This window comes from Saccharomyces mikatae, assembly GCF_947241705.1.
Source record: "Saccharomyces mikatae IFO 1815 strain IFO1815 genome assembly, chromosome: 7".
NCBI lineage: Eukaryota > Fungi > Ascomycota > Saccharomycetes > Saccharomycetales > Saccharomycetaceae > Saccharomyces > Saccharomyces mikatae.
The window spans coordinates 259,651-282,421 of record NC_079262.1 but is presented as its reverse complement, the minus strand read 5'-3'; the positions used below and the strand labels follow the sequence as shown (position 1 = coordinate 282,421).

Genomic DNA, 22,771 nt, shown 5'->3' with positions numbered 1-22,771 from the left:
CGTGATTGTGGTGTTGTTCTGTTTGCTAGTAAAAAAATAAAAATCTATGGTTTAGGGAGACTATTTCAATCAAGGGGAGCAAGGCAAAACTACACTGTACACAAGCTGTGGCATTAGCTTTCCCACGAGCAAAATATCACTTTTTTTTTTACTTTTTTCCGTATATATAAAATATATACGTCTAAGAACTGACATTTACGTATACATATATATATACTCATATATTCTATAATCTTCCAATCTTTTTTGGAAAGATTGAGTCAAATTTGCGTATGCAATATTCACAGTCTATAATCCGAGGGAAGAGAGAGAATGACTAAACGAAGGCCCGCTACCGGGAGGAAAATTCGCTGTTATGTTTTAGTCACGCGCAGTTAACTGCCAATTTTTCTTGAGTCATAATGGACGTAGCGCGGCTGCATCGCGAGCATATACAACACCCGTCACTATGTACGCAGCCAATAATCCGGATATGTGCTCACGTACGGTGTGGAAGCGAGACGCCACCGCAGTCAATAGCAACTGCCATAACCACGTGACCAAAAGTGCCACCAGTATTACTACTGGGTGATCGCACGCGATACATTGTGTCAAGCGCAGCAGTGCGGCCGCGCACGCGGCCGGCGGCTCGACAAGCGCACGCCACAGCCGGGCGCCACAACTCATGGAGCCGCCGCCACAGCGCCTCCATGTCCATATCGGCCCAGTGTCAAAAAGCCGGGTCACCAATCGTAGCAGGAGCCATTTCTGCGCGTACAAATGGGCCAGTGCGCGACGCCCGAACACACGTAGTTCACCCAGCAAAAACATACACATCAGGGTGGCCAAGAACACGTGTCCAGATGGATCATGTCCTCCTGCCCAATGGCCTCCAAACCGTCTGCATTGGGCGGAGGTGGTAAGCGGACCCTGCCACCGGTGCATCTGGTCGTGGATAAAGGTATTGATGGCAGCGGCAGCGCTAAGCGTCGCATTCTTGGGGGCTGACGCGTCCGTGGCATGCAAGGCGTCCTTGATTGACCCAATGGAACGATCCCAGAGCTGTTGCTGGTGATGCTCTTGGTGTTGGCCGTGTAATGTGAGGACATTTTGAATGAGGGTTAATGCGCGGTGCGTCCGGGTCACGGAGCCCTGGAAGTGTTTGTTCACGTGACCCGTGCCGTCGAAAACGTCATAGTGGCAATGGCCACCCGTATATACAAAGACTAAGTCCATGATGGGACCTACGCCAAACCATATACCTTGTGTGAACAAGTACCACCATAGTGTAAGGATGGCGTACCTTTTGAATGATCGTGCAATGTGTCTTCGGTCTCTGCCGGCTGCTCCTGGCACCGCACGATACCGTATAATGCACCACCATCCAACCAAGGAAGTCCAGAACCACCCTTTCTTCACAAACATAGCGTTCACTAGACCGTCCTTGTTCAGCGTTGCTTGTAGCGCCGCGCCATAGCCATACGCGTTTATGAGGTATCCTAGCAATACCGTCAGCGGGCAAATTAGTAGGTGAATAGCGTTAAAGCATTTGCTAGACATTTTCGTCATATGTTCTGCCCGACCCTTTTAGCTGGTTTGAGTGAATATGGCGATACCTTTCGGCTTTTTGGAATGGGCCTCTTGTATTTATTGCACGGTTTCCCGCTAACGTGTTCTTAAAGAATGGAAAAAGAAAAAGAAAAAGAGGGAGAAAAATGGGAAAAGTAAGCCTAAAACTGGTAGCTCTCAAAAGACGGTAAACTCCTCCCAAGAACCCCCAGGTATGACAGACACTGATGGCAACGCAGCAACGACATCACCCTCGGATCAAAATCCTCTTCCTACGAGGTTCGAAGTGGAGCTCGAATTTGTTCAGTCTCTGGCAAACATCCAATACCTAACCTACTTGCTCACTCAACAGCAGATATGGAAGTCTCCGAACTTCAAAAACTACTTAAAATACCTGGAGTACTGGTGCAACCCGCCATATTCGCAATGCATCGTGTACCCAAATTGCCTCTTCATCCTGAAGCTGCTGAACGGGTTCATGGAATCCGCCATTGTTAACGAGGACGGCCTGCTGGAAGGGCTAGACGAGCTACCGAAGATCATTCAGTTACAGGGCCCGCAATGGATGAATGAAATGGTAGAGAGATGGGCGAACTAAGTACATCCACACAGGGCTACATTTGCATACATTCATATATTTATATATATTTATATATATTTACATCTATAAAAGCCGCATAACGTCTTCTTTCCTTTTTTTCCTGGGCTTTCCTAATTTCTGTCCTACATATATACGAAGGTACTAGAATACTAGAAAGCAGAGGCCGTCAACGTTTTATAAGCTTCGTCGCGAGTATGCCAGGACACGAGCTGCAAGAAGTTATAAACCAACGTTTGAATCTTTACGACATACTAGAATTGCCCACCCCCCTGGAAGCTGATACCATCCATGATGATTTGCCCCAGATCAAACGCAAGTACAGGTCTCTCGCCTTGAAGTACCATCCAGACAAGCACCCCAACGACCCATCGATTATACACAAGTTCCATTTGCTATCGACGGCAACCAATATTCTCACGAATACAGACGTGAGGCCTCATTATGACCGCTGGCTAATTGACTTCCTACGTAAGACAACTGATGAGGAAAGAAACAAACTCATACAAAAGCTGGAACAATCTGAGTCTGGTACGGCAACTACCACCTCACCACATGTCGATATATCGCAAATTCAACGCCATGGCGAACTGCTCAGAAAACTAAAGTATTTCAACATGTCTTACGGTGACTGGAAACATCTGGACAAACAAGTTCAAGAAAATGTTTCGCACCATCCCTACTACGATTGCTCTACTTTGAGAATAGTCCTTGACAACTTCCCGCAATCAAATACTAAACTAGGCTGCCTGGCTCATTTAGAGAAACGTGTTTTTATCATGCTCAGCGCCAAAGAAATCTACGACATCTACTTCTCGGAAAGAAACGACTACTCCAAGGACGCTTCCATAATAATATACACTGTATTTAATACCCCCATCACGGCGCAACATGTATATAGAAGCTGGTCAAGTGGGAACGTCATTCCCACGGTCCATGATATTTCGCCGTTGATTCCGCTACATTACTACTCGGATTTTAACTTGGAAACAGAACTGAACGATGATATTACAAAACTAGTCTCTAATGAACCCATTTTGCTCGACTAGCCTGCACATTTACTGTGTTTTTCTTTTTCATCTCACCAACCTATGGAACACTCTATTTTCCGAGCCTTTGCTTACGGATGAAAAAGAAGAGAAAACCGCTGGAGAGATTAATTACATACATAGATGTATACTACTTTCTATATTTCAATGGGAAACGCCAACGGAAGAACAAGAACTAGTTGAGTGGTCTGCCTATCAGAAAAATGCTGCGTCCGTCATCTACTAAATTAGTGGGCCAAAGGCTATTCACCACTGCTCGATCCCTCCAGGCTGCTAAACCGGCACCAAAAGGTAAAACTCAAGGGTTTTCCAAAAAATCATCCTCTGTATCGTCTTACTCATCTGCCAAAAGGATAACTCCAGGTTCATTATATAAGAACTGGACAAATACCACACATACTGCCCAATTACAACAAACTGCCATCCCTCTGGCATTACCCATTTTTAACTTCGAGAATATTTCCAAGACCTTGAATAAAGTAGTGGCGTACTCCAACAAACACTACAAATCTCTTCACCATTTAGGTTCCTTCAAGAAGTCTCAATTTAATGAATTATTTCAAAAACCTGTTTGTTTGGTTCGTGAAGATGCAACCAATAGCTTTTTGAAAAAACTAGTTTCTCATCCAAATAAGAAGTTTATAATTACTGGAGAACCTGGTGTTGGGAAAACCGTACTTCTTTCACAAGTACATGCATATGCGGTCGATTCTAAACAAATTATCATCAACATATCCTATCCCGAATTGTTTTTGAACGGCAGAAATGATTTTTACTATGATGAAGATTTAAAACTCTACATTCAACCAATGTTTTTAAAAAAGCTCATAAGGAAAATACTGAAGGCTAATGACCCCTTGCTTTTAAAATCTATCGAACTGTCTAAAGACTATAAGTTTTCGAATGCAAATCCAAAAAATGCATCCATCAAACCATTCGTCACATTGAGCAAGAAGAAAAATACGGTGCTGGATTTATTATCCGTGATGACTCACTCTCAAAATCGTGGCAAACTTATGAGAGCCATTGTTGATGAGCTATCGATTCAATCTAAAGTGCCAATCATGTTCACAGTAGATAACTTTTCGAAACTTTTAACTACTGCATATTCTGCGTACAGAAATACGCAAAATAAACAAATATATTCGCTGAATTTACAAATGGGAAAACTAATAATGGACATTATTTCAGGGGAGACAAAATTTGCTAATAATGAGAGTTCAGTGATTTTGGCTATATCCGGAGTGGATAGAACAAACAAGACGTTACCTGTAGCATTGGGTAAATTACCGGCAGACCCTTATGTTACTAGATATCATTATGAACAAAATTTCGTGAAATTACTACAAAAAGGTAATGTCACCGAATTCGAAGTCCCTAAATTGAACAAGCAGGAAGTTAACGAACTGATCGAATACTACAAAAAATCGAATGTTCTACTAGACAAAGATGTCACAGGAAAAAAGTGGGACAATTTAGTCGACGAAAAATATTTCATAAGTGGTAATGGTAACCCAAGAGAATTACTGAGAAGTTTAGTTCTTTCCCACAGATGATGAGCTTGCACATATAATATATATATATGTTTTGTGTGTATATAAACAATTGGAGTTCTCTCATTTTCATGTACATATAAATAGGTAACTTACCGAATCAACACGGCAAAAGCAGTAACTTTTCAATACTTTATAATAGTCAAATACAAAATCACAACCATATATACATACATATGTCTCAACTTAATCCGACCAATCATCTTCATCTACATATTTTGGTGCGTTATTGCTCGTTGGAACATGTGTATGAACTGGCTGGGAGGAAGGCAACGTGGTATTTTGACTTTGATGCATTATGGACCTTCCACTGCTGCCTGCCATATTGGCCCTTCTCTCGTCCCAGCGCCCCTTAATATCACTGACAATCTCTTCGAGGTCCTCTAATGAAACAGAATCGTTAATACTTTCCAAGACTTTCTGAACCACCGATGTATGATTACCATTCAATTTATCATCTCTGAATCTTAACATCACCCACGCCCCTGTCTCTTGATTTTTAGCGCACTCGACTATCCTACCATTCAGTGGCTGTTCTAAATTTTTCAAGTCTTGCCATTCTTCATCGGAAACACTTAGTTCTGCAAATTTTCTATATGTTCGTTCTAGTATTTCAAATTCTTTCCTGTCGAAAGGCTGGTCAAAATGCTTTAAACGTGAATTGACATCTGCTCCACCCTGCCAAACATATAAACTAAAGACTGGTTTAACATCATAATTGTAATACCACCTGTTGCGATCATCTTTGGGTAAAGAAGGGTCTTCCACCATTGGAATATCCAAAATCAATTTGAAATCTACAGTGTTTTCTTGTTCTGGCTTCCACTTCAGCAACAACGAATCTTTCCCGCCAGCTGTGTAAGGTGCTTTCACAGGAGTAAATATAAGACCATCAGAAAGATGTGGCAATTTGTCTAAGCTTTTAGCAACTTTCACCAGCTGGTAACTAAAATCCATATGTTTCATTGAAATCTTGAACGGAAAGGTGGTACAGCGATTAGGGAATGCTGCTCTCAAATCGAAATATGGTTTAAAAAATTCCTTTCCTAAATGTGCTAACCTCGAACTTGTGGGCGATTGTGTGAGACATCTACCATTAATAGCAAGACAATCGAACATTAAATAACGTAACTCTTGTAGTTTTGTCATGGGATTAGTTTGTATAACCAGTTCACCATCTAATAGAGTGCCATCTTGTAAAGTCTCCAACAGCTCTTCTTTCTTTTTTTGTGGTAACTTGGGAAACCTAAATCCGTTAACCAAATAATAGTTATTTTCTCTATCTATCATGAAGCATCCCTGTTCTCCTGTCACTGGATTTATCACTATAAACATCAATACACGTAGACCATCTGTTTTCTCACAAACGTAATAATCTTGCGCAAGCAGCTTCTCTTCTACATCTGAATGTTGAAATGACACTGGTTGAGAACCAGGAAATGTTTTTGTAGGTTTTGGAGAATTTAGTAGTTTACAGACCATCATCTTCAGATCTTGTGTGACATTCCCAGGTTGAATGAGCCCAGGAATTTCTGGTGCCAATCTACCCTCCATTGCTAAAACCATCTTTGAAAAATAGTGTTCGTTAGTATTCGGTCTCTTTCCTCTTAGTTAATTTCGCTTTGAAAGTGCCAAGCCATTATTCTTTACTATTTGTTTGGCTATTTTCTGTATTAAACTCATCATATTGAAACACGTTTCGGAGACTGGCCCGAGCGTCATAGAGGATCCTGCATTTTATGATCCTCATTTTCCAGCATTCGAAAGCAAAATGGCATAGAAGAATCTAGCATTAAAATTAACTTATTCCAACGCGTTGGAGCCTTCCACCATTTAACTGGTGATATCATGCCTAATGAAGAGGGTTTCGAATTACCAAAAAGAAGAGAAGCCGCTAGAAATGTCAATTATAATGAAAAGGAAGCAGACGCTGAATTAGCTAAGAGAATACAAATGTTGGAAAAGAACAGTAATAAGAACATCGGTAATAATAGCCAAACTCTCAAAAATACTAGAAGTAACTCAATTAATAGAAACGAAAAGTTTCAGTATCAAAAATTTCTTCATGATAAGAATACCTGCTGGAACTTTATTCCTACATTACCTCCTTCGTTCAGGAAGAATAGCAGGTTTTCTAATGTGCTAGATTTAGAAGATTCCATGATAGATTTGAAGAAAATGTCCCTTTTCAATAAAGAATCTGTACTTCTATCTGCGAACGACACTATCTATATGATATCAGAGCCTGCAGGCGAGCCGTACTATATTGGCAGAGTTGTGAATTTTGTCAGTAAGCCTGAATTTTCCAACGCCATTCATGAAGCTATAAAAACGACATCTGTATTCCCTGCTAAATTTTTTCAGGTTAGAATGAATTGGTTCTACCGTCCTAGGGATATTCAAGAACATGTAAGTACTTTCAACCCAAGATTAGTGTACGCATCATTACATCAGGACATATGCCCAATTTCATCTTATAGAGGTAAATGTAATATATTTCATAGGGACGAAGTTTTGGATGTTCTTCCCAATGAAAAGGAGATCATCACGCGGCCAAATATATTCTATTTCGATGAACTTTTTGACAGATACACCTTGAAGTATTACAAAGTTTACAGCACGGATAAAATACTAAACAAGTGGAACAGCAAGTCTCCATATCTTTATGTTTTAAATAAAAAGTTTCGTTATATCTATGCAGAACCCAAATATCCATTAGAAAAAGTTTTGAAGAAGTATGTTTTCCAAGAAGTAGATGTAGATGCAATAATTCCTACAGACTACGAGTGGGATAAAAGGTGCCAATTTTGTAAAGAATGGTGCATACAAAAGGAAAGCCTCTTGTGCGACGAGTGTGGTGTTTGTGCACACCTGTACTGTATGGATCCACCACTCGATAGAAAGCCAAACAAAGATGTTGTTTGGACCTGCTTTCGTTGCCTACAAAAACAAGAAGGTACTGAAGACTCGAATATCAGGTTTCAGAAAGAACAAACAGCAGAACTAGGTTTCATTCGTTCCGTAAGACAAAAAATCGAAGAGGCTTCTAACAGAGCAATTAAAGAAAACATTGATTATAATACTGAAAACTACTGGTTCCAATATTTAGGAATGTATTCCATTTCTCACATTGATGATATATTGAACGAATCCGCCTTTTTTCCATACCCTTTCAAACCTTCTAGAATAGGTGCGAAATACCAATGGGACGGTTGTATTGATAATTTGTCCTGGACACCAAATCCGTATTCGAATATGGATACAGAAGAGGAGCGAGGCTCAATAAAAACTTCCGAATTAGCATGGGTATTTGATTCATCAAGGGTTACTACACAAAAATTGAATGATTATGTCGAACGATGCAAAAGGGAATTGTGCCCTGTTCTAAAAGTAAGAGGGGAGATCTGTAACTTTATTGATGTAGTTCTCAAGAATTTACTTTTCACAAATTACGATACAGTAGAGGCATTTGAAAAATCAAAAAGGGAACTAACCAGAGAATCTTTGAATGAACCAACATTCACCGCTGAGGAAATCCAAAAGTTTGAAGAAGCTGTAAAGAAATTTGGAAGTGAACTACGTCCTGTATGTAAGCATGTGAGTAGTCAACCTATGTCAATGATTGTTAGATTTTATTACAATTGGAAGAAGACTGAAAGAGGCTTTGAAGTAAGGGGAAAACTGAGTAAGATGTCAATACAAAAGAGAAAGAAAGACACGACTGATAACGAAAGTGATCTGGAGACAAAGTATATAGATGACTCTTCCTTTGATACCGAAAAATTGTCTCTAAAAGAATCCTCCTTTCAATGTATGTTTTGCAAAATAGACTACTCTCCGATGTGGTATAAAGTTACTGGCGGTTCAGATGAAGAAAACATAAAGGTAAGAATGCAAACAGGCGTTAACGAAAAAACAGAAATTTCAGAGAAACCGCCTGCCCATAGTCAAAGAAATGAGAAACTTGGTGCTCTTTGTATTCGTTGTGCTCGTATATGGCGAAGATACGCAATTAGATGGGTATCTCCGCTCGAAATCCTAAGGAAAGTAACAGGAACAAGTCAAAATAGTTTCTATTTAGCGATACAAAGGATTATCGAGGAAAGTAATATCAATAAATTTACACTATCTCCATTTCAAGCTCATAGTAAACTATTAGAGTGGGAACTTGTTCAGGATTCGGAGCTGATAATTAGACAAAGAATGAAAGTCTATGAAAACCCAAATTCATTCATAAAAATGAAGCGTTATTCTATGACATTTCATGCACAACTTCATAGAATGGCTTTGAGATCTTATCGCAAAAATGAATTTAACCCGGAAAGGATGCAAAAAGATCTTGAATTGTTTCTGGTAGACAAGAAGAAAGAGGTAGGAAAACCTCTCAAAGAAGAAAATCTAGGAAAAAAGAGGAACAACAAGGACGAAACTCCTGTGAACATAGTTGCGCAATCGCCAGGCGCTATTAAAAATGCTGACACTATCCAGAATCTCAGGTGCCATGATGTTTATATCAAAAGTGCTAAGAAGAGCAATATTTCGAATACCACAGATCTCCCGTATGGTCGGATAAAAATACCAATTAAAACAGATAATGGCTCTTTGGGTTCAGTTTCCGTGGATGAAAATTTTGAATTCGTCAAATTTGATAGTAAAATATATCAACGATTACGAAATAGCCTAAAATCAGTGAATAATGAGATGCCAAAGAATATGGAACCTTCAATGAAAAGAATAAAAAAGGTGGATGACATTGAGCTAAATAGTTCGCTGAACTGCGCGAATGAGATTACAAACAATTATCCAGTTATTTTACATTCTAAAGAAACTTCTATCGTTCTTGAAAAATATCATGATTGTAACCTACCAGGAAAAGTATCAGAAGAAAACATGATTTTGAATTATACGAAGAACAAAATTAAATGTCCTAATTCCCCACAAGAAAATAATACTACAAGAGATTATTGCTGTGCCTGCAAAGAAAAATTTAATTACGATGATAACTATGAGGTAATATGTGGCAATTGCGGGCTAACTGTCCACTATTTTTGTTATGGTGTAAAATTATTGAAGAATGTGCAGGAAAAAACTGACCTAAAAAAATATAAATGGCTATGTGACCCTTGTTCAAATGATCTCAACTCTATACTTTCAACAACCTACCAATGTAGTCTGTGCCCAAGCAGAGAGTGCGATTATGATAGACGCAAGGGCCAATCAGTTAAAAGATGCCCAGACGCATTAAAAAGCACGAGTTTAGGTACATGGGTCCATTCTATGTGCTCCCTTTTTAATGAGGATGTCAAATATGGTAATGGACAGGCAATGCAGCCAACTCTTAATATCACTACCATACTTATCAAAAACAACCGATTTACATGTGGTATATGCAAAACACATGGCGGTGGGTTAGTCAAGTGTGAGAAATGCTTGTACAGGTTTCATATCACATGTGCACAGAACAGCTCTCATTTCAAACTGATGTTTGAAAAGAGAATCATTTCCACAAATACTTCACTGTCATGTATAAGAGATGCCGATCTTAATGAAACCTATACGTTAAGACCTGTATTGATATGTAACAGACATGACGTTAACTCCAAAGAAAGCATGTATTTTCAATTATCGTACAAACCTCAACATACCCTATCTTATATGGAACAATACTGTAGATATTATAAATGCGAAACTGGCCGTAGCCTAGTTGAGTTGAGATATTTCGAACAGCTCAGAACATTAAGTAATGAGAAGGGTTTACACGAACCTGTCACTGATCCCAAGGTTCACATACTCCCTATCGAAAGGATTTGTTCATACTGTCATACAAATAGAAGTTTATATTGGTACGAAGGTAACATTTGCCATTCTTGTAACTTAAGATCGGACGTTCAAGAATCGGATTCTGATGGTGCGAATCCTAAAGCTGCTAACAGTAAGGGTATACCAACCAAATGTGCCCAAAGATTGATGGAAGGAATCAAACCGGCTATGTTTAATATTAATATTTCAGAAACTAATGTTGATGAAAAAAAAGCGCATCGACCAAGCCAGTGAGTTACCTTATCTAGTGCCAAATATGATGAAGAAGGCAGCTCAGTTTTGCATGACTTTTTGTATTACTCTTACAGCAAACTTTTGATAAACGACCTTGTTCTATTTATTACTACAGTTTGTCCTTGGTACAAAGAAGAAAGTTATATATCAATTTGGAGCTGGCGTGACAGTTCTTGAGGTTTGACCAACTATATCTTTTAGTTTATCATCAACTGTTTCAATGGTGCCATTTCTTTTATTGCCAGATGCATTTTTGCGAAGCGAAGAACCCCATATTGAATTAGCCAGGGTATTTTTCCAACCTATTACATCTTCCATAGCTTTAAAATGTTTATAGTTAATCATGTCAGTTAATATTTCAACCTGTTTGTTCACCTTATTACTACGGGAGATTTTGGTTCTTTTCCTTTCTGAGCGAGCTAGAATCCTTGCACCTGGCCTTTGAGAATTAATTATTGATCTTTTCTGCTCCAAAAGTTCGTCCCTCTGATCTTCTAATTCCTGGATTTTAATAAGAACCTTCCGCGTCTTCGAGCTATCATCTAGCTTCATAAGTTCGTCCGCAATCGCCTCTAGCTTTTCTTCTATTTCTGCCTCCTTTTCTTCTTCTGCATCAGCTAGTACATCAGATTCACTCTTAGCACCTCTATTTTTATTATTAGTTCCATCATTATTAATGTCCATATTATCAATATTCAGTTCGTTTTCGGTGAACTCGTTATTATCCAACTCCTTGAGCAGTTTTTCTTCACCCTTAGTGAATTCTGACAGTGATAATGCATGATCGCGCAAGCAAAGGGAAGTCTTGATTCGTTCTACTATAGGTCTAATTTGTCTCAAGAGATCGTGCTCTTTGCGGCCCCAGTTATCTAACCAGTCCATTATTCTCGTCACATTTTCTAAACTATCGATACAATACCATTGATATGGTGATAGCAGCAGTCTTGAAGGGGTTTCATCCATAATTTTCTTCTGAATTGGGGTCAACTCTATAAGTGGGTTTACGCGACCATTACTATCCAATAGTTCGGTCTCTATTCCATTTTCTACGTAATTATAAGATCCCGATTTAGTTTTGAATATTCCAAAAATTTCTTTAGTTGCCTCAGATGTTCCTTTGCAGTTTCTGATCTTTTGCCAATCACCTAACTGTTCATCAGTGACGTTCAAAAAGAATTTTGCCGATGACGCTCTAGGGCCTTGAATAAACAAACGACCGGACTGATAACTCAAACCATTATTACCCTTAAGTGCTTCACCTATATCAGCAGAGCCTTGATGACATGGTACACCATTGTGGTCTAGCCAAAAATACCTGTTCCCATATCGATCCAAACCCAACGGTTTTAGTCTTTGCAAATCGTTCTCGAAAAGACAATTATCGAGAAAGTTTTTATCGGATTGTAAAGCCTGCACTTTTTTATCCTGTTCTTCGATCAACTTTTGCTTTTTTTCAAGGACTGATGTATCAATTGATTCATATCTTTTACTGGATTCATCGGTCGATGAAATGTTCTTAACTGTTTTAGTTAACTCTTCTTGAATTGTCTGCAGGTCGCTTTGAAGGTTACTTAGTACGACTGCCTCTGTCTTCAACTCTCTTGCAACTTTGAATCTTTCACTACGAATTTGACCGCATAGTTCCATGGAATCGTCTACAGCAGCTTTAATATCGGGAGAAAAATGCGACACGAGGTCTATAAGTACCCATAATGCATTGATTTTGTCATTGAAGGATAGTTTTCGGCAAAAGTTTCTCCAAAGTTGTTTGGGCAATTGTGTTGCTGATATATCTTCAGGTAAGATCTTTTCGATGAAAGAATCAATAAACCGTGTATACATTGGCAGATGCCTGCTATCTTGTAAGACACCTAGTAAAATTATGAGCCAGTAACTGTTGTTGAACTGTCTTTTCGTTAAACGTTCTGTCCAGCTGACATTACGGTAGTTCAAACATTTTTCTAATTGGGGATTTATTACTTCGGAGTCAGAATCGGATCCAGCATCTGATTCATGTTCTGACTTAATTTCAGCGTTAACATTGTACATCCTTTCATTCTCCGTTGTGTCACCCTTTAATGTGTTTTTTTGATTACCACACTTTTCCGTATCCTGTACAGAGTACCCGTCAGAATTCTGCTGTTGCACTATCTGCCCTTCTTTTTCTTTTTCTTTTTCTGTTAATATTCCTCTGTTATCTATTATCCAGTCCTCAACAACTATGCAATTCCAATCGCCATATTCATCGATAAACAAACGTAGTAGTGCGGTAAAAACTTCAATGAGAAGGGCAGAGCCATTGTGATTGATATTATCAAGCACATCATCCGTTGCTGGGTCATCATTTACAATCTTGTACTCAACCTTACTGGAATTTCTTTTCATTATCAAATCGCGGATGTGCGAATTTCTTTGCCAATTGCTTGAGTTTTTAGTATTGCCGTTAATAATATCCTCCTTCTCCATTTTCAGTGGTATACTCTCATCTTTATCGTTTCGTCCTTCAGATGTTTGAGTTCTGATATTCACAAAAACAACTTCACCCTTCAACTCATATGGGTCCGTGCATTTCAAAGAAGTGATGAATTGGTCAAGGCTAAAATGGGATAAGTAAATTCTTGAACCGAATGTATTCAAGAATTGGTAAGCTTGTAATAATTTTCCGAAAAAATTGAATGGTCTGGAATTATCACTAAAACCCAATGAAACGCATTCCAACTTTTCATTATAGTATGTTAAGTTTGGAAAGATATTTGGCGGATGTTGATATGGCAACGCTAAGTCATCCATTATGCTTGTTATTGTTATAGTCGGAGTCTCCGGATTTGTCTGTATAGGAGCGGTCTCGAGGTTTTCCTCCTTGGATTCCTCATCTGCCTCCTTCCTTCTCTTTCTATTGTTGTTGTCTGCCGACATATTATTGTTCTTCTTCTTATCTTCTTCCGAAAAGTTATTATCAATAGTGGTTGTTTCTGTTTGCTTTCTCTTCTTTTTGGGTTCTTTTTTACTACAAATGTCACTTGAAGAGTTATTTTTACCCGATGATTTACTTTGACGTTTGTTCTTTTCGTTCTCTGGTGATGAAACATTGGCACTATTGGTACATTTAGTTGCGACAGGTTCGTCTTCTTTATATTTTAACATATCTTTTGGCCAGTCCATGGTCAAGCCATACATCGCTAAATACTCTGGCTTCACACACCAAGGTGCACCCATCTTTGAAGACGCTCTCTGTAAAGTAATCTTGAAAAAACACTTAATTAGATGTTTAGTGAAAGTAGAACGATCCCTGTAAATTTGTCCTTGATCGACTATAAAGGATTTGTTGCTCGAAGCTGCCTCTTCTATCAGCATGTATTTAGTATGGGCAGGCATCACAATTTCTTTGGTCTCTGGATTTATTGTTGCGTTGAATTGTACTTTTTCTTTGATTATATACCGTTTTTGATACTGATATTGAGGTGCGGCAGGATTGCTGATGCTATTCTTTTCAGCCATGTCATCAGGTTGAGGAGTACCTTGCTGGGAATTGGAACTTGTAGTAGAAGCATCCTTTTGTTTACGTAAATAAACCACTTCTCCTGGAAAAAAATCATTCTTGAACCTTGCGTAAACTTTCTCTACTAATGCGTCTAATCTTCTTATTCCATTAAAATGTAAAAATCTTGCTACAGGTTCTCTCAACTTCAATGGGAACCTGTCTTCAACATATTTAAATTGTGTCTCTTCACTATCCAGAGCTTGAAAGAACGTCAGGCACGAGGTACCTGTGATTTCACATGTGAAATGGTGACGGGTGTAAAAATCAAACCTTTCCAGAAATTCTTCGTAACTAGGAAACCACTCGCCAGTTTCTTCAATATGCCATACCTGCACATTCAAATCCAATGGTAAAGGCTTTGGATCAGGAAGTAATATAGGCTTCCTTTTATATAAAACCATGGCTTTATCAAAGGATTCCTTTATTTCTTTCCTACTGTTATTTTTTCCTTTTCCTTATTTCTTGAATGAAAATGTTATAGTAAGTGTAAAAACCTTGATGTATATACTTATCTGCAACAATTATTAAGCGTGATCTGTCAAATGTCGGTTGAAAATGTCTGCAGCCTAGTAAATGTTCACGTATATAATATTGCACGGTCTTCTAGAAATTTTTACAAGAACAACAAAGAAAGGAAGAAGAGCAAGAAAGAGGAATTTTCTAATCGGTATTATCCTTTTTATTTTTTTTCCTATTTCTACACTTTTTCTCCTCCATAATTTTCCTTTATTATTTTTCATTTCGGGTTTTTCACCACGTTAAAAATGGATAATAAACTCATTGAAACAAAACCACGAAAAAATTCCATTCGAAGGTAAAACAATTCATAAGTGATGAAAGGAGATATATAGGCAAATATACATTTGTTCGAACCATAGAGTTAATGAGTGTTTAATAGAAGCACATAAATTTGGTACTTCTATGCAGTATCCCGAGAATATGAGGAAGCAGGTTAAACCACCTAGGAAAGATTCAATACTGGTATGAGTATCAAATACAGGTTCACACTGCTGCGAACCGGCGAAATTCATTCTGGTTTATTCACAGTTCATACGTATCGTGTAGCTTATACTGTTCTTGGTAGGGCATCCTTCGTTAATTCATTAAAATAGTTACGTAAGTATTTGTATCAACTATTTACAACAAGACAGCAGTTCATTCAGAACAAATTGAGAGGCAGCCAGCTTTTTATTGCTGATCATCAGTTCATTATTGCACAAACAAATCAATAAGCTGACTTCTAACTTAGTTAAAAGACGCTTTGAAATTCCACATACTTTGCTAAAATACTCATGTGAGTGAACGTAATCCTCTAATAGTTTTGTGCTCAACCTAACAGCTGCTATTATCACTCTGTGCACCTCCTTCTCTTTCAGTTTACGTTTTAATTGCAAACCATCATCACCGTTTTTATTTCTCGTTAGAAAGAGCATTTCAATTAAAAACATTGCCACGAGGTAAACAGTTGGCTCATATTTACATTTGTCTTGAATTCTCTTGAGGAAATCTACAGATGACAAGGATGGTTTACTCTTCATGTAAAAATTTGCGTATTCTTTCTTCTCCATTCCACTATTAGAACCGATGCAGCTCTTATTGTTACTGAGCTTTAGTAATAGATCTATTGTTCGCTTAAGGTTTTCTAGAGCTTCACCAACCGGTATATGGGGCACTTCAACGTCACCAGATATGCCACATAGCAGTGGGTTTTGGCTTTCCAAATCAGGTTTTTCATGGTCTTTTTCATGATCATGTGGTGGACTAATATGCAGCCCCCCTATATCAAAGCTTGCTATGCTGCTACATTCAGAAAAATGGGATTCTTCAATATCGTGCTCCTCAACATCTCTACAATCACCTATTTCAAACCTAGCAGCTGAAGGTTTAAAAAGTGAAGATTTACGGCGAGGTATTTTTGACACATTCTGTTGGCGTAAAAGGTCTTTATCAAAGATGGAACTTGTACAGCCTGTAGTATCCTCTAGCTCATCGTCACTTAGGCCAAAGTTAGACGTCGAACTCAAATTGGTTCCATTAATACATGCGCTCGAATCGTCAATCATCGAACTATACAACCCTTTCCCTCCATTTAATAAACCCACCTGAAAACTGTTTATGCTTTCAATATTCTGTGACAAGTAGTTGTTCATTTCATTGGCAGATTGCAAAAGTTGCTCTACATGTGTTCTATTTCTTGAAAAATCCGCTACACTGTGTGACTGAACTTTTTCAGTCATGCTGTTGAACAGGCCAGGTGTATTTGATCTAGACTGTTCCCATTCACTTGTTAGGTCTGAGAAATTTTCACTCTGTAGAAACTTCGGTTTCAAAGGTAGCTCGAATGCAGTATTAAAATCGTCCACAGCTCCCAAACTAACAGGACGTATATCATCATCATTATCGTCAAACTCCTCTATACTAGTGGTTTTGTTTTTAGTCATATTCATCTTGCGAATATTCTATTGATGCATAGAATAGCTATGCTATGGGAACAATGAGTTATAGAGTATGTCAATGGTCGAACTGATCAAGCAGTAAAACATACCGCTGTTCAAATAAATATATCTAGAAATTTACTTGGTGGCTTTCTGACGACCAACCAAGCTTGAAGTTATTCATCGCCCCATAGTCACTGAGGAAAAAAGGGAAAATGGCATGATATTCAATGTAAGAAATCGGACCGGTACAATCTACTCCGACTTCCCCGAAAAGAAGAAATACTTCGCATATAGAAGTATTTGGCTAAAACTATGCAATAACACTTTTACTACGTATGAGTTATGGGTCGTATGTACTAAAAAAGATAGTTAAAGACAGAGATATATGTATAGATCAACTGTAGAAGCGATTAATACAATCTGAAAGCTGGACCCATGGAGGACTTAACGACCAAGGAACCAACATTTTGCCAGTTCTTCTTCAACAAAGAAACGAAGAAGTTAACAGACATCAAGATTTGGTTAACCAAAACGTCTTCTTCCATTTCAACGTTACCGACAGCAACAGCTAAACACAAGACCTTCTTCAATTGGAACTTGATGGTAGATCTGACATCAGTGACCTTACCGTACAAGTCATCGTTGTGGGAAACTGGAGTTGGGAACTTACCAGCCTTGGACAATTGAGGACCCAATAGTCTTGGAACTTGCTTGATCAAGACTTCGGAAGCGATGAAAGCGTTGTATTTCTTGGACAACTTCTTGATCAACTTCTTGTTCTTGTTCAACTTCTTCAAGTCATCAACGGACATGGCATCAACACCACAAGACTTAGCTCTGTCAACATCGAAAGCATCACCGAAGATACAGATGGACATGTTTGGTCTTGGACAGTTTGGCAATTTCAAAGAACCAGAGAAACGCTTGTCTCTTTGAGGGTCATAGTTCTTCAAACCGACTTGAAGTTCGACGGTTTCCAAGAAGTTTCTCTTCTTAGTTTCGTTGGAGTACTTCAACAATTCCTTGACGTGTTCTCTGACTTGAGAAGAAGTGATCTTGGACATTTCTTTGATATGTAATTAGTCTTCCAAAGTATTTGGTGGTCCGTGAGGCTTGCGACTATTTCAATGGAGATTTTTTCTTTAACTCTAAGTTTACCACAAGATAAGAATCACTTTAGAAGTGCTACGAAGATGTACTAAGTGTCTTTGTTCAAACTCGCCGTTGTTACTCTTGCGTCCTATTTTCTCGAACTTCTTGTCTTGATTTTAGAAAGTTTTTCATAAAGATTCTCCGAGAAAAACAAATTCAAATTGTGATAACTGCACCCGTACATATCAAAGGATGCATGGATGTAAAAGCACGGAAATTTTAACGTTTCACGATACAGCGTTATTCATATAAACACCAGTGATGAGGTCAACGAGATAACTATGTCCACATTTCCTAAATTATCCTAGCTTTATGGGCATGATAGTGAAGTAAATTGATATCGAAATGTTCTCCTCATCTTAGCATTGAAACAAGATGCTCCATTGACTTATCTACTGTATTTCCCAATGCTCCAGTTTTCTCAATAAAACCGTGATCACGCAATTTGTTCTGTCAAGAGAAAGTTATATGCGTTTCAAGATTTTCATACGATTCCTTTACCAGCTGTTCCTTCTAAAAGAGTTACGTTCGGACCATGCTTGTCCGCCAATGAGAGAAAAATGTAAATCCTGAATATACATGTAAGTCAACAGCAATATTAGAAAGGCTTACAAGAGCTTGAATGTAATGGTTACTTTTATGAGTTGAAAAGTTCTATCATGCTTTTAGTGCACAACCGTATCAAGAGTAACAAATTTTCTTCTCTGGGGCGAATATATATACGGTATAATTCCAATTCACGAAACAGATGGCTGAGTAGACAACAAGGGGATCCTTATACAAAAGAGGCCAAAGTACAAAATTTGAGATCTCGAGCCGCATTCAAGCTTATGCAGATTGATGATAAGTACAGGATTTTCAATAAAAATACGCCAAATCAGAGGATACTGGATCTTGGGTATGCTCCTGGGGCTTGGTCTCAGGTAGCACGACAAAGATGTTCGCCCAGTTCAATGATTTTGGGTGTTGATATTCTACCTTGCGAACCACCGCACGGCGTGAATTCGATCCAAGCTAACATCCTGGCTAAGAGAACTCATGATCTTATACGGCTATTCTTTTCAAAGCATTTTCAATTAAATAGGCACGATGAGCTGCATAAAGACCATGGTTACTTCCAGAATATGCTCGAGGAGGAACTAACCCACGTTAAAGATACAGAATTATACCGCGAGATTTTCACTTCAGATGACAGTTATGATACTTCTAGAACGAATAGCACCTTAAAAGAACGGGAAAAATTCCCAGTTGATATAGTTATAAGCGATATGTATGAACCCTGGCCCCAGACAACCGGTTTTTGGAATAACATTACTAATCAAGCTTATTTTAGGATGGCTAATACATCTGGTGTCAGTATAAGAGATCACTATCAATCTATTGATTTGTGTGACGCCGCGTTGATTACAGCTATAGATTTATTACGACCCTTGGGCTCATTTGCTTGTAAGCTGTATACAGGCGAAGAAGAAAATTTGTTTAAGAAAAGGATGGAGGCGGTTTTCAATGATGTCTACAAGTTCAAACCAGAAGCTTCAAGAAATGAATCGAAAGAAACATACTATATCGGATTGAGAAAGAAAAGAAATATAGATAAACTGGACGTTTTTAGTAACTGATGGTGTGTTATGTTGCGAGAAGGTTTTGTTTATTTTTGCACTTGTCGCAAATAAGTAAAAAGAGGTACATGTGTAAATACACACACACACACACACATATATATATATATATATATCATCCATTAGAGATGTTTTTTCATTCGTTGATTAGTTCTTTGTTTGTCTTACACGGGGTGGTTAGCTCTCTTCTTCTGCCGGTTCTGGTACAACCTCTCCTTGCTCTAACTGTTGTTCATGTTCATGTTCTTTTTCTTGTTTTTGTGAAGTATTTTCTTCTTCTCCTTCAACTTTAGCTTCTTCCAAATTGGATTCTTTCAACTCGCTCTCTTCGGCTTCAGCATTTTCGTTTTCGAATGCTTGTTTTGGTGTTGGAGTGGAATCTAAATCAATTAGTGGTTGAGCATCGGCTGGGCTCGAAGAGCTTGGTAAACCTTCGGCCTCACAAACTCTTTCTGATACGGCCTTTTTATTATGAAGTATCAAATATTGTTTCCATTTTTTAACAACATCATCAACTTCATTATCACCTAAACCATACGTCGATCCTAGAAAAGCGGCTTCAGAGAATCTTTCAGATTTGACCAGAAGATCTTTAGCACCTTCTATGTCACCCGCGACCCAATATGCATTGAAAGCCAGGTTGAACTTACCAGCTGTTTCTGCATCCTTAGCCAAGGCCACCAATCCTTCTTTGTTATTGAAAGATGAATGCAATAGGAATAAAGATTCTAGATCATGTGCCTTTGTGAACGCTTCAATGGCAAGCTTAAAATTAAACCTTTGTAAAGACGCATCACCCAGTGATCTCCATCTCATCTCTGCACTTTCATCTGTCAACAAATCACGAGCTAGAGAAAGTTGACCGACTTTTAATGCTAATTCGAATTTTTGATCTTGGTCGGGTGAGACATTTAATGCTTCTTCATAGTACTCTTGGCCTTCTAAAAATCTAGCTATTTTTGTCAAAGAATCCTTACCTTCAACATTTGGAAGAACATTTTCGATAGCTTCCTCAATTTCTCCTCTCAAAGTCAGTGTTTGGAACTCAAGGACCTCTAAAGATATTTCATAACCATAAACATGCACCTCTCTATCTGCTAAATATACCTTATTATCACGTGCCAAATAGCCTAACAGATACATTTCCTTTGTGTAATGGGCTAAATTATAAGTCTTACCACCAACAAAGTAATTTAACCTATTAGTAACCGTAGTAAATATGAAAACATCACCAACCCATTTACCTGACGTAACTGATTCGTTCAACTCATACAATACGTCAAAAGCTTCATCAACACCTTCCGAGTCATCGATATTACCATTATTTGCTGCTTCAAGGTAAGCATCCCTATTGAATAATAACGTGTAGCCGTTGGCTTCATCACCGCTATTGTTGGTGTTAACAATCATCACTAGTTCACCATTGTCAGACCAAATCACGTCCTTAGCGTTCACATCAATTCTTCTCACAAGTGTACCGTTATCCCAGTCAAAGAAATAAACAAAGCCGTCAGATTTGACACCTAACAAGGCACCCGAAAATAGTCTATCAATAGCAGAATGCAAGGGGACCGACCATGATGTAACTTCTTTGAAATTTTTGTAGTATTTTATTGTCCCGGTCTCGTCAATTAAAGCATAACTATTGGAATCTGGGCCCCAAACGAAGTCTTGACATTTACCAAACGCTTTATTTCTCCAGGCTAAAGCTGTATAGATAACGTATTCACCATCCCCCACAACTGTAACAAACCTCCCGTTTGGAGAATGGGCTAAAGATTGAGGGAAAACGTCTACAGACCCCAGTTCTTTAGTTTGTAGAGCTAGTGGTTCATCCTGTTCAACCTCTTCGTTACCTCTTATAACAGCAGTGAAAATATCAGAAGCTGCAGCATTTTTACCGCCTGCCCATACTAACTTACCAACGGGATCAAGTGATAAAGTTGGTTCATCGTTTCCTAGGGAAAGTACTGTAAAACCGTTGTCAAACCCGGATGCAATATAATTTTTACGTCCTGTAGGGTGGGTGGCAATGCACCAACTTCTTTCTAAACCAACGTTTAAAGTCTTTTCTACCTTGTAAGTGGAAGAATTCCATATCTTCAGAGTACCATCTTCAGAGCCAGAAATTATGATCGGTAAAGTTGGATGGAAAACTGCAAAAGAAACATTGGACATGTGGCCTTCTAGAGTGGCTACACATGACTTTGTTTGGTAATCCCAAATTTTGATAGTTAAGTCGTCCGATGCAGTAATCATATAAGGCTTGTCAGGTAATGGGTAATAATCGACGTAATTTACACCTCTTTCTTGTCCTGTAGTCAAAGTAAAATTTGGAGTCGATTGTCCCAACGACCAAACTTTAACAGTTCGATCCAAACATCCCGAGGCAAATGTAGTAGGATCCTTTGGATTGAATGCAACACACATCACAAAATGTTCGTGACCTTCAAAGGTTTGTTCTAAAGCCCAATTATTTTCCCAATTCCATAGTTTAACCGTCAAATCATCACTGCCGGATAAGACATAAGGTTTTGTTGGATGTACAGCAATGGAACGGATATAATCTGGATGAGCTTCGAAATCAACAACTTTTTCACCGGTATTGTAATTGAAAACTCTAATTCTAAAATCATCACTACCAACAATTATCCAGTTCTTTCTTGCAATAAATTTACCTGCTCTAACAGGAGTTTCGGTGACTTGGATAGATCTGACCTCAATTTGTGTCTCATAGTTCCAAATTTCAACACGGCCAGAGTACAAGGTTGTTAGAACCCATGGCTCAGTTGGATGAAAATCAATACCCTTGACTCTATCGGATCTATTACTAAAAGTTTTCTATCATAAGCGTAAATGAAAAATAAAAATAATGCAAACAGCAAATACGTTTATTTGAAAATGTTTCTGTTAGTAACCATACTTCTTGAACTTTTTGTTCTAAAAGGCAGCTGTGGTAAGATTCAACTTTGCCTTCAACGCGAACGAGATCATTCATAATCATATGAGTTCTCTGAACTTGTTCACAATTGCGTTAGAAACACGCTGATAACATACCTTTATGTCCAACTTCATTGTATCCGTACAGTTGTTGCGATTGACGGTCTTAGTTCAACACTACGTAACTATATACTGTACCTTTCCGTTATTTACTCCCAATCTTACACGACAAGTTCCTATTGCTAATTCAATCAATTCGTGAAAAAAAGACAGTTTATT

At 38.4% G+C, this 22,771-nt stretch overlaps 11 protein-coding genes across 11 annotated transcripts; 5 read left to right on the top strand and 6 right to left on the bottom strand.

Annotated features, from left to right (window-relative positions):
* Positions 1-396: 396 nt before the first annotated feature.
* Positions 397-1,548, bottom strand: SCS3 (Scs3p; the record flags this gene model as incomplete). Its single annotated transcript, XM_056222596.1, has 1 exon — positions 397-1,548. The coding sequence occupies one exon, from the start codon at positions 1,546-1,548 to the stop codon at positions 397-399; it is 1,152 nt and encodes a 383-aa protein (XP_056082271.1).
* A 214-nt stretch (positions 1,549-1,762) lies between these two features.
* SOH1 (mediator complex subunit SOH1) lies at positions 1,763-2,146 on the top strand (the record flags this gene model as incomplete). The annotated part of the gene is made up of 1 exon (XM_056222595.1): positions 1,763-2,146. The coding sequence occupies one exon, from the start codon at positions 1,763-1,765 to the stop codon at positions 2,144-2,146; it is 384 nt and encodes a 127-aa protein (XP_056082270.1).
* A 197-nt stretch (positions 2,147-2,343) lies between these two features.
* Positions 2,344-3,195, top strand: CWC23 (U2-type spliceosomal complex subunit CWC23; the record flags this gene model as incomplete). The annotated part of the gene is made up of 1 exon (XM_056222594.1): positions 2,344-3,195. The coding sequence occupies one exon, from the start codon at positions 2,344-2,346 to the stop codon at positions 3,193-3,195; it is 852 nt and encodes a 283-aa protein (XP_056082269.1).
* Positions 3,196-3,398: 203 nt separating this feature from the next.
* Positions 3,399-4,751, top strand: RSM23 (mitochondrial 37S ribosomal protein mS29; the record flags this gene model as incomplete). Its single annotated transcript, XM_056222593.1, has 1 exon — positions 3,399-4,751. One exon carries the CDS (start codon positions 3,399-3,401, stop codon positions 4,749-4,751), a length of 1,353 nt encoding a protein of 450 aa, XP_056082268.1.
* Positions 4,752-4,934: 183 nt separating this feature from the next.
* CEG1 (mRNA guanylyltransferase) lies at positions 4,935-6,314 on the bottom strand (the record flags this gene model as incomplete). The annotated part of the gene is made up of 1 exon (XM_056222592.1): positions 4,935-6,314. One exon carries the CDS (start codon positions 6,312-6,314, stop codon positions 4,935-4,937), a length of 1,380 nt encoding a protein of 459 aa, XP_056082267.1.
* Positions 6,315-6,596: 282 nt separating this feature from the next.
* On the top strand, positions 6,597-10,802 carry SNT2 (DNA-binding E3 ubiquitin-protein ligase SNT2; the record flags this gene model as incomplete). The annotated part of the gene is made up of 1 exon (XM_056222591.1): positions 6,597-10,802. One exon carries the CDS (start codon positions 6,597-6,599, stop codon positions 10,800-10,802), a length of 4,206 nt encoding a protein of 1,401 aa, XP_056082266.1.
* A 147-nt stretch (positions 10,803-10,949) lies between these two features.
* ITC1 (Itc1p) lies at positions 10,950-14,744 on the bottom strand (the record flags this gene model as incomplete). The annotated part of the gene is made up of 1 exon (XM_056222590.1): positions 10,950-14,744. The coding sequence occupies one exon, from the start codon at positions 14,742-14,744 to the stop codon at positions 10,950-10,952; it is 3,795 nt and encodes a 1,264-aa protein (XP_056082265.1).
* A 732-nt stretch (positions 14,745-15,476) lies between these two features.
* Positions 15,477-16,790, bottom strand: PCL10 (Pcl10p; the record flags this gene model as incomplete). The annotated part of the gene is made up of 1 exon (XM_056222589.1): positions 15,477-16,790. The coding sequence occupies one exon, from the start codon at positions 16,788-16,790 to the stop codon at positions 15,477-15,479; it is 1,314 nt and encodes a 437-aa protein (XP_056082264.1).
* A 401-nt stretch (positions 16,791-17,191) lies between these two features.
* Positions 17,192-17,845, bottom strand: RPL1B (60S ribosomal protein uL1; the record flags this gene model as incomplete). Its single annotated transcript, XM_056222588.1, has 1 exon — positions 17,192-17,845. The coding sequence occupies one exon, from the start codon at positions 17,843-17,845 to the stop codon at positions 17,192-17,194; it is 654 nt and encodes a 217-aa protein (XP_056082263.1).
* A 747-nt stretch (positions 17,846-18,592) lies between these two features.
* On the top strand, positions 18,593-19,552 carry MRM2 (21S rRNA (uridine2791-2'-O) methyltransferase; the record flags this gene model as incomplete). The annotated part of the gene is made up of 1 exon (XM_056222585.1): positions 18,593-19,552. One exon carries the CDS (start codon positions 18,593-18,595, stop codon positions 19,550-19,552), a length of 960 nt encoding a protein of 319 aa, XP_056082262.1.
* Positions 19,553-19,729: 177 nt separating this feature from the next.
* Positions 19,730-22,627, bottom strand: SEC27 (coatomer subunit beta'; the record flags this gene model as incomplete). The annotated part of the gene is made up of 2 exons (XM_056222584.1): positions 19,730-22,393; positions 22,610-22,627. The coding sequence occupies 2 exons, from the start codon at positions 22,625-22,627 to the stop codon at positions 19,730-19,732; spliced, it is 2,682 nt and encodes an 893-aa protein (XP_056082261.1).
* Between the last annotated feature and the right edge of the window lie 144 nt (positions 22,628-22,771).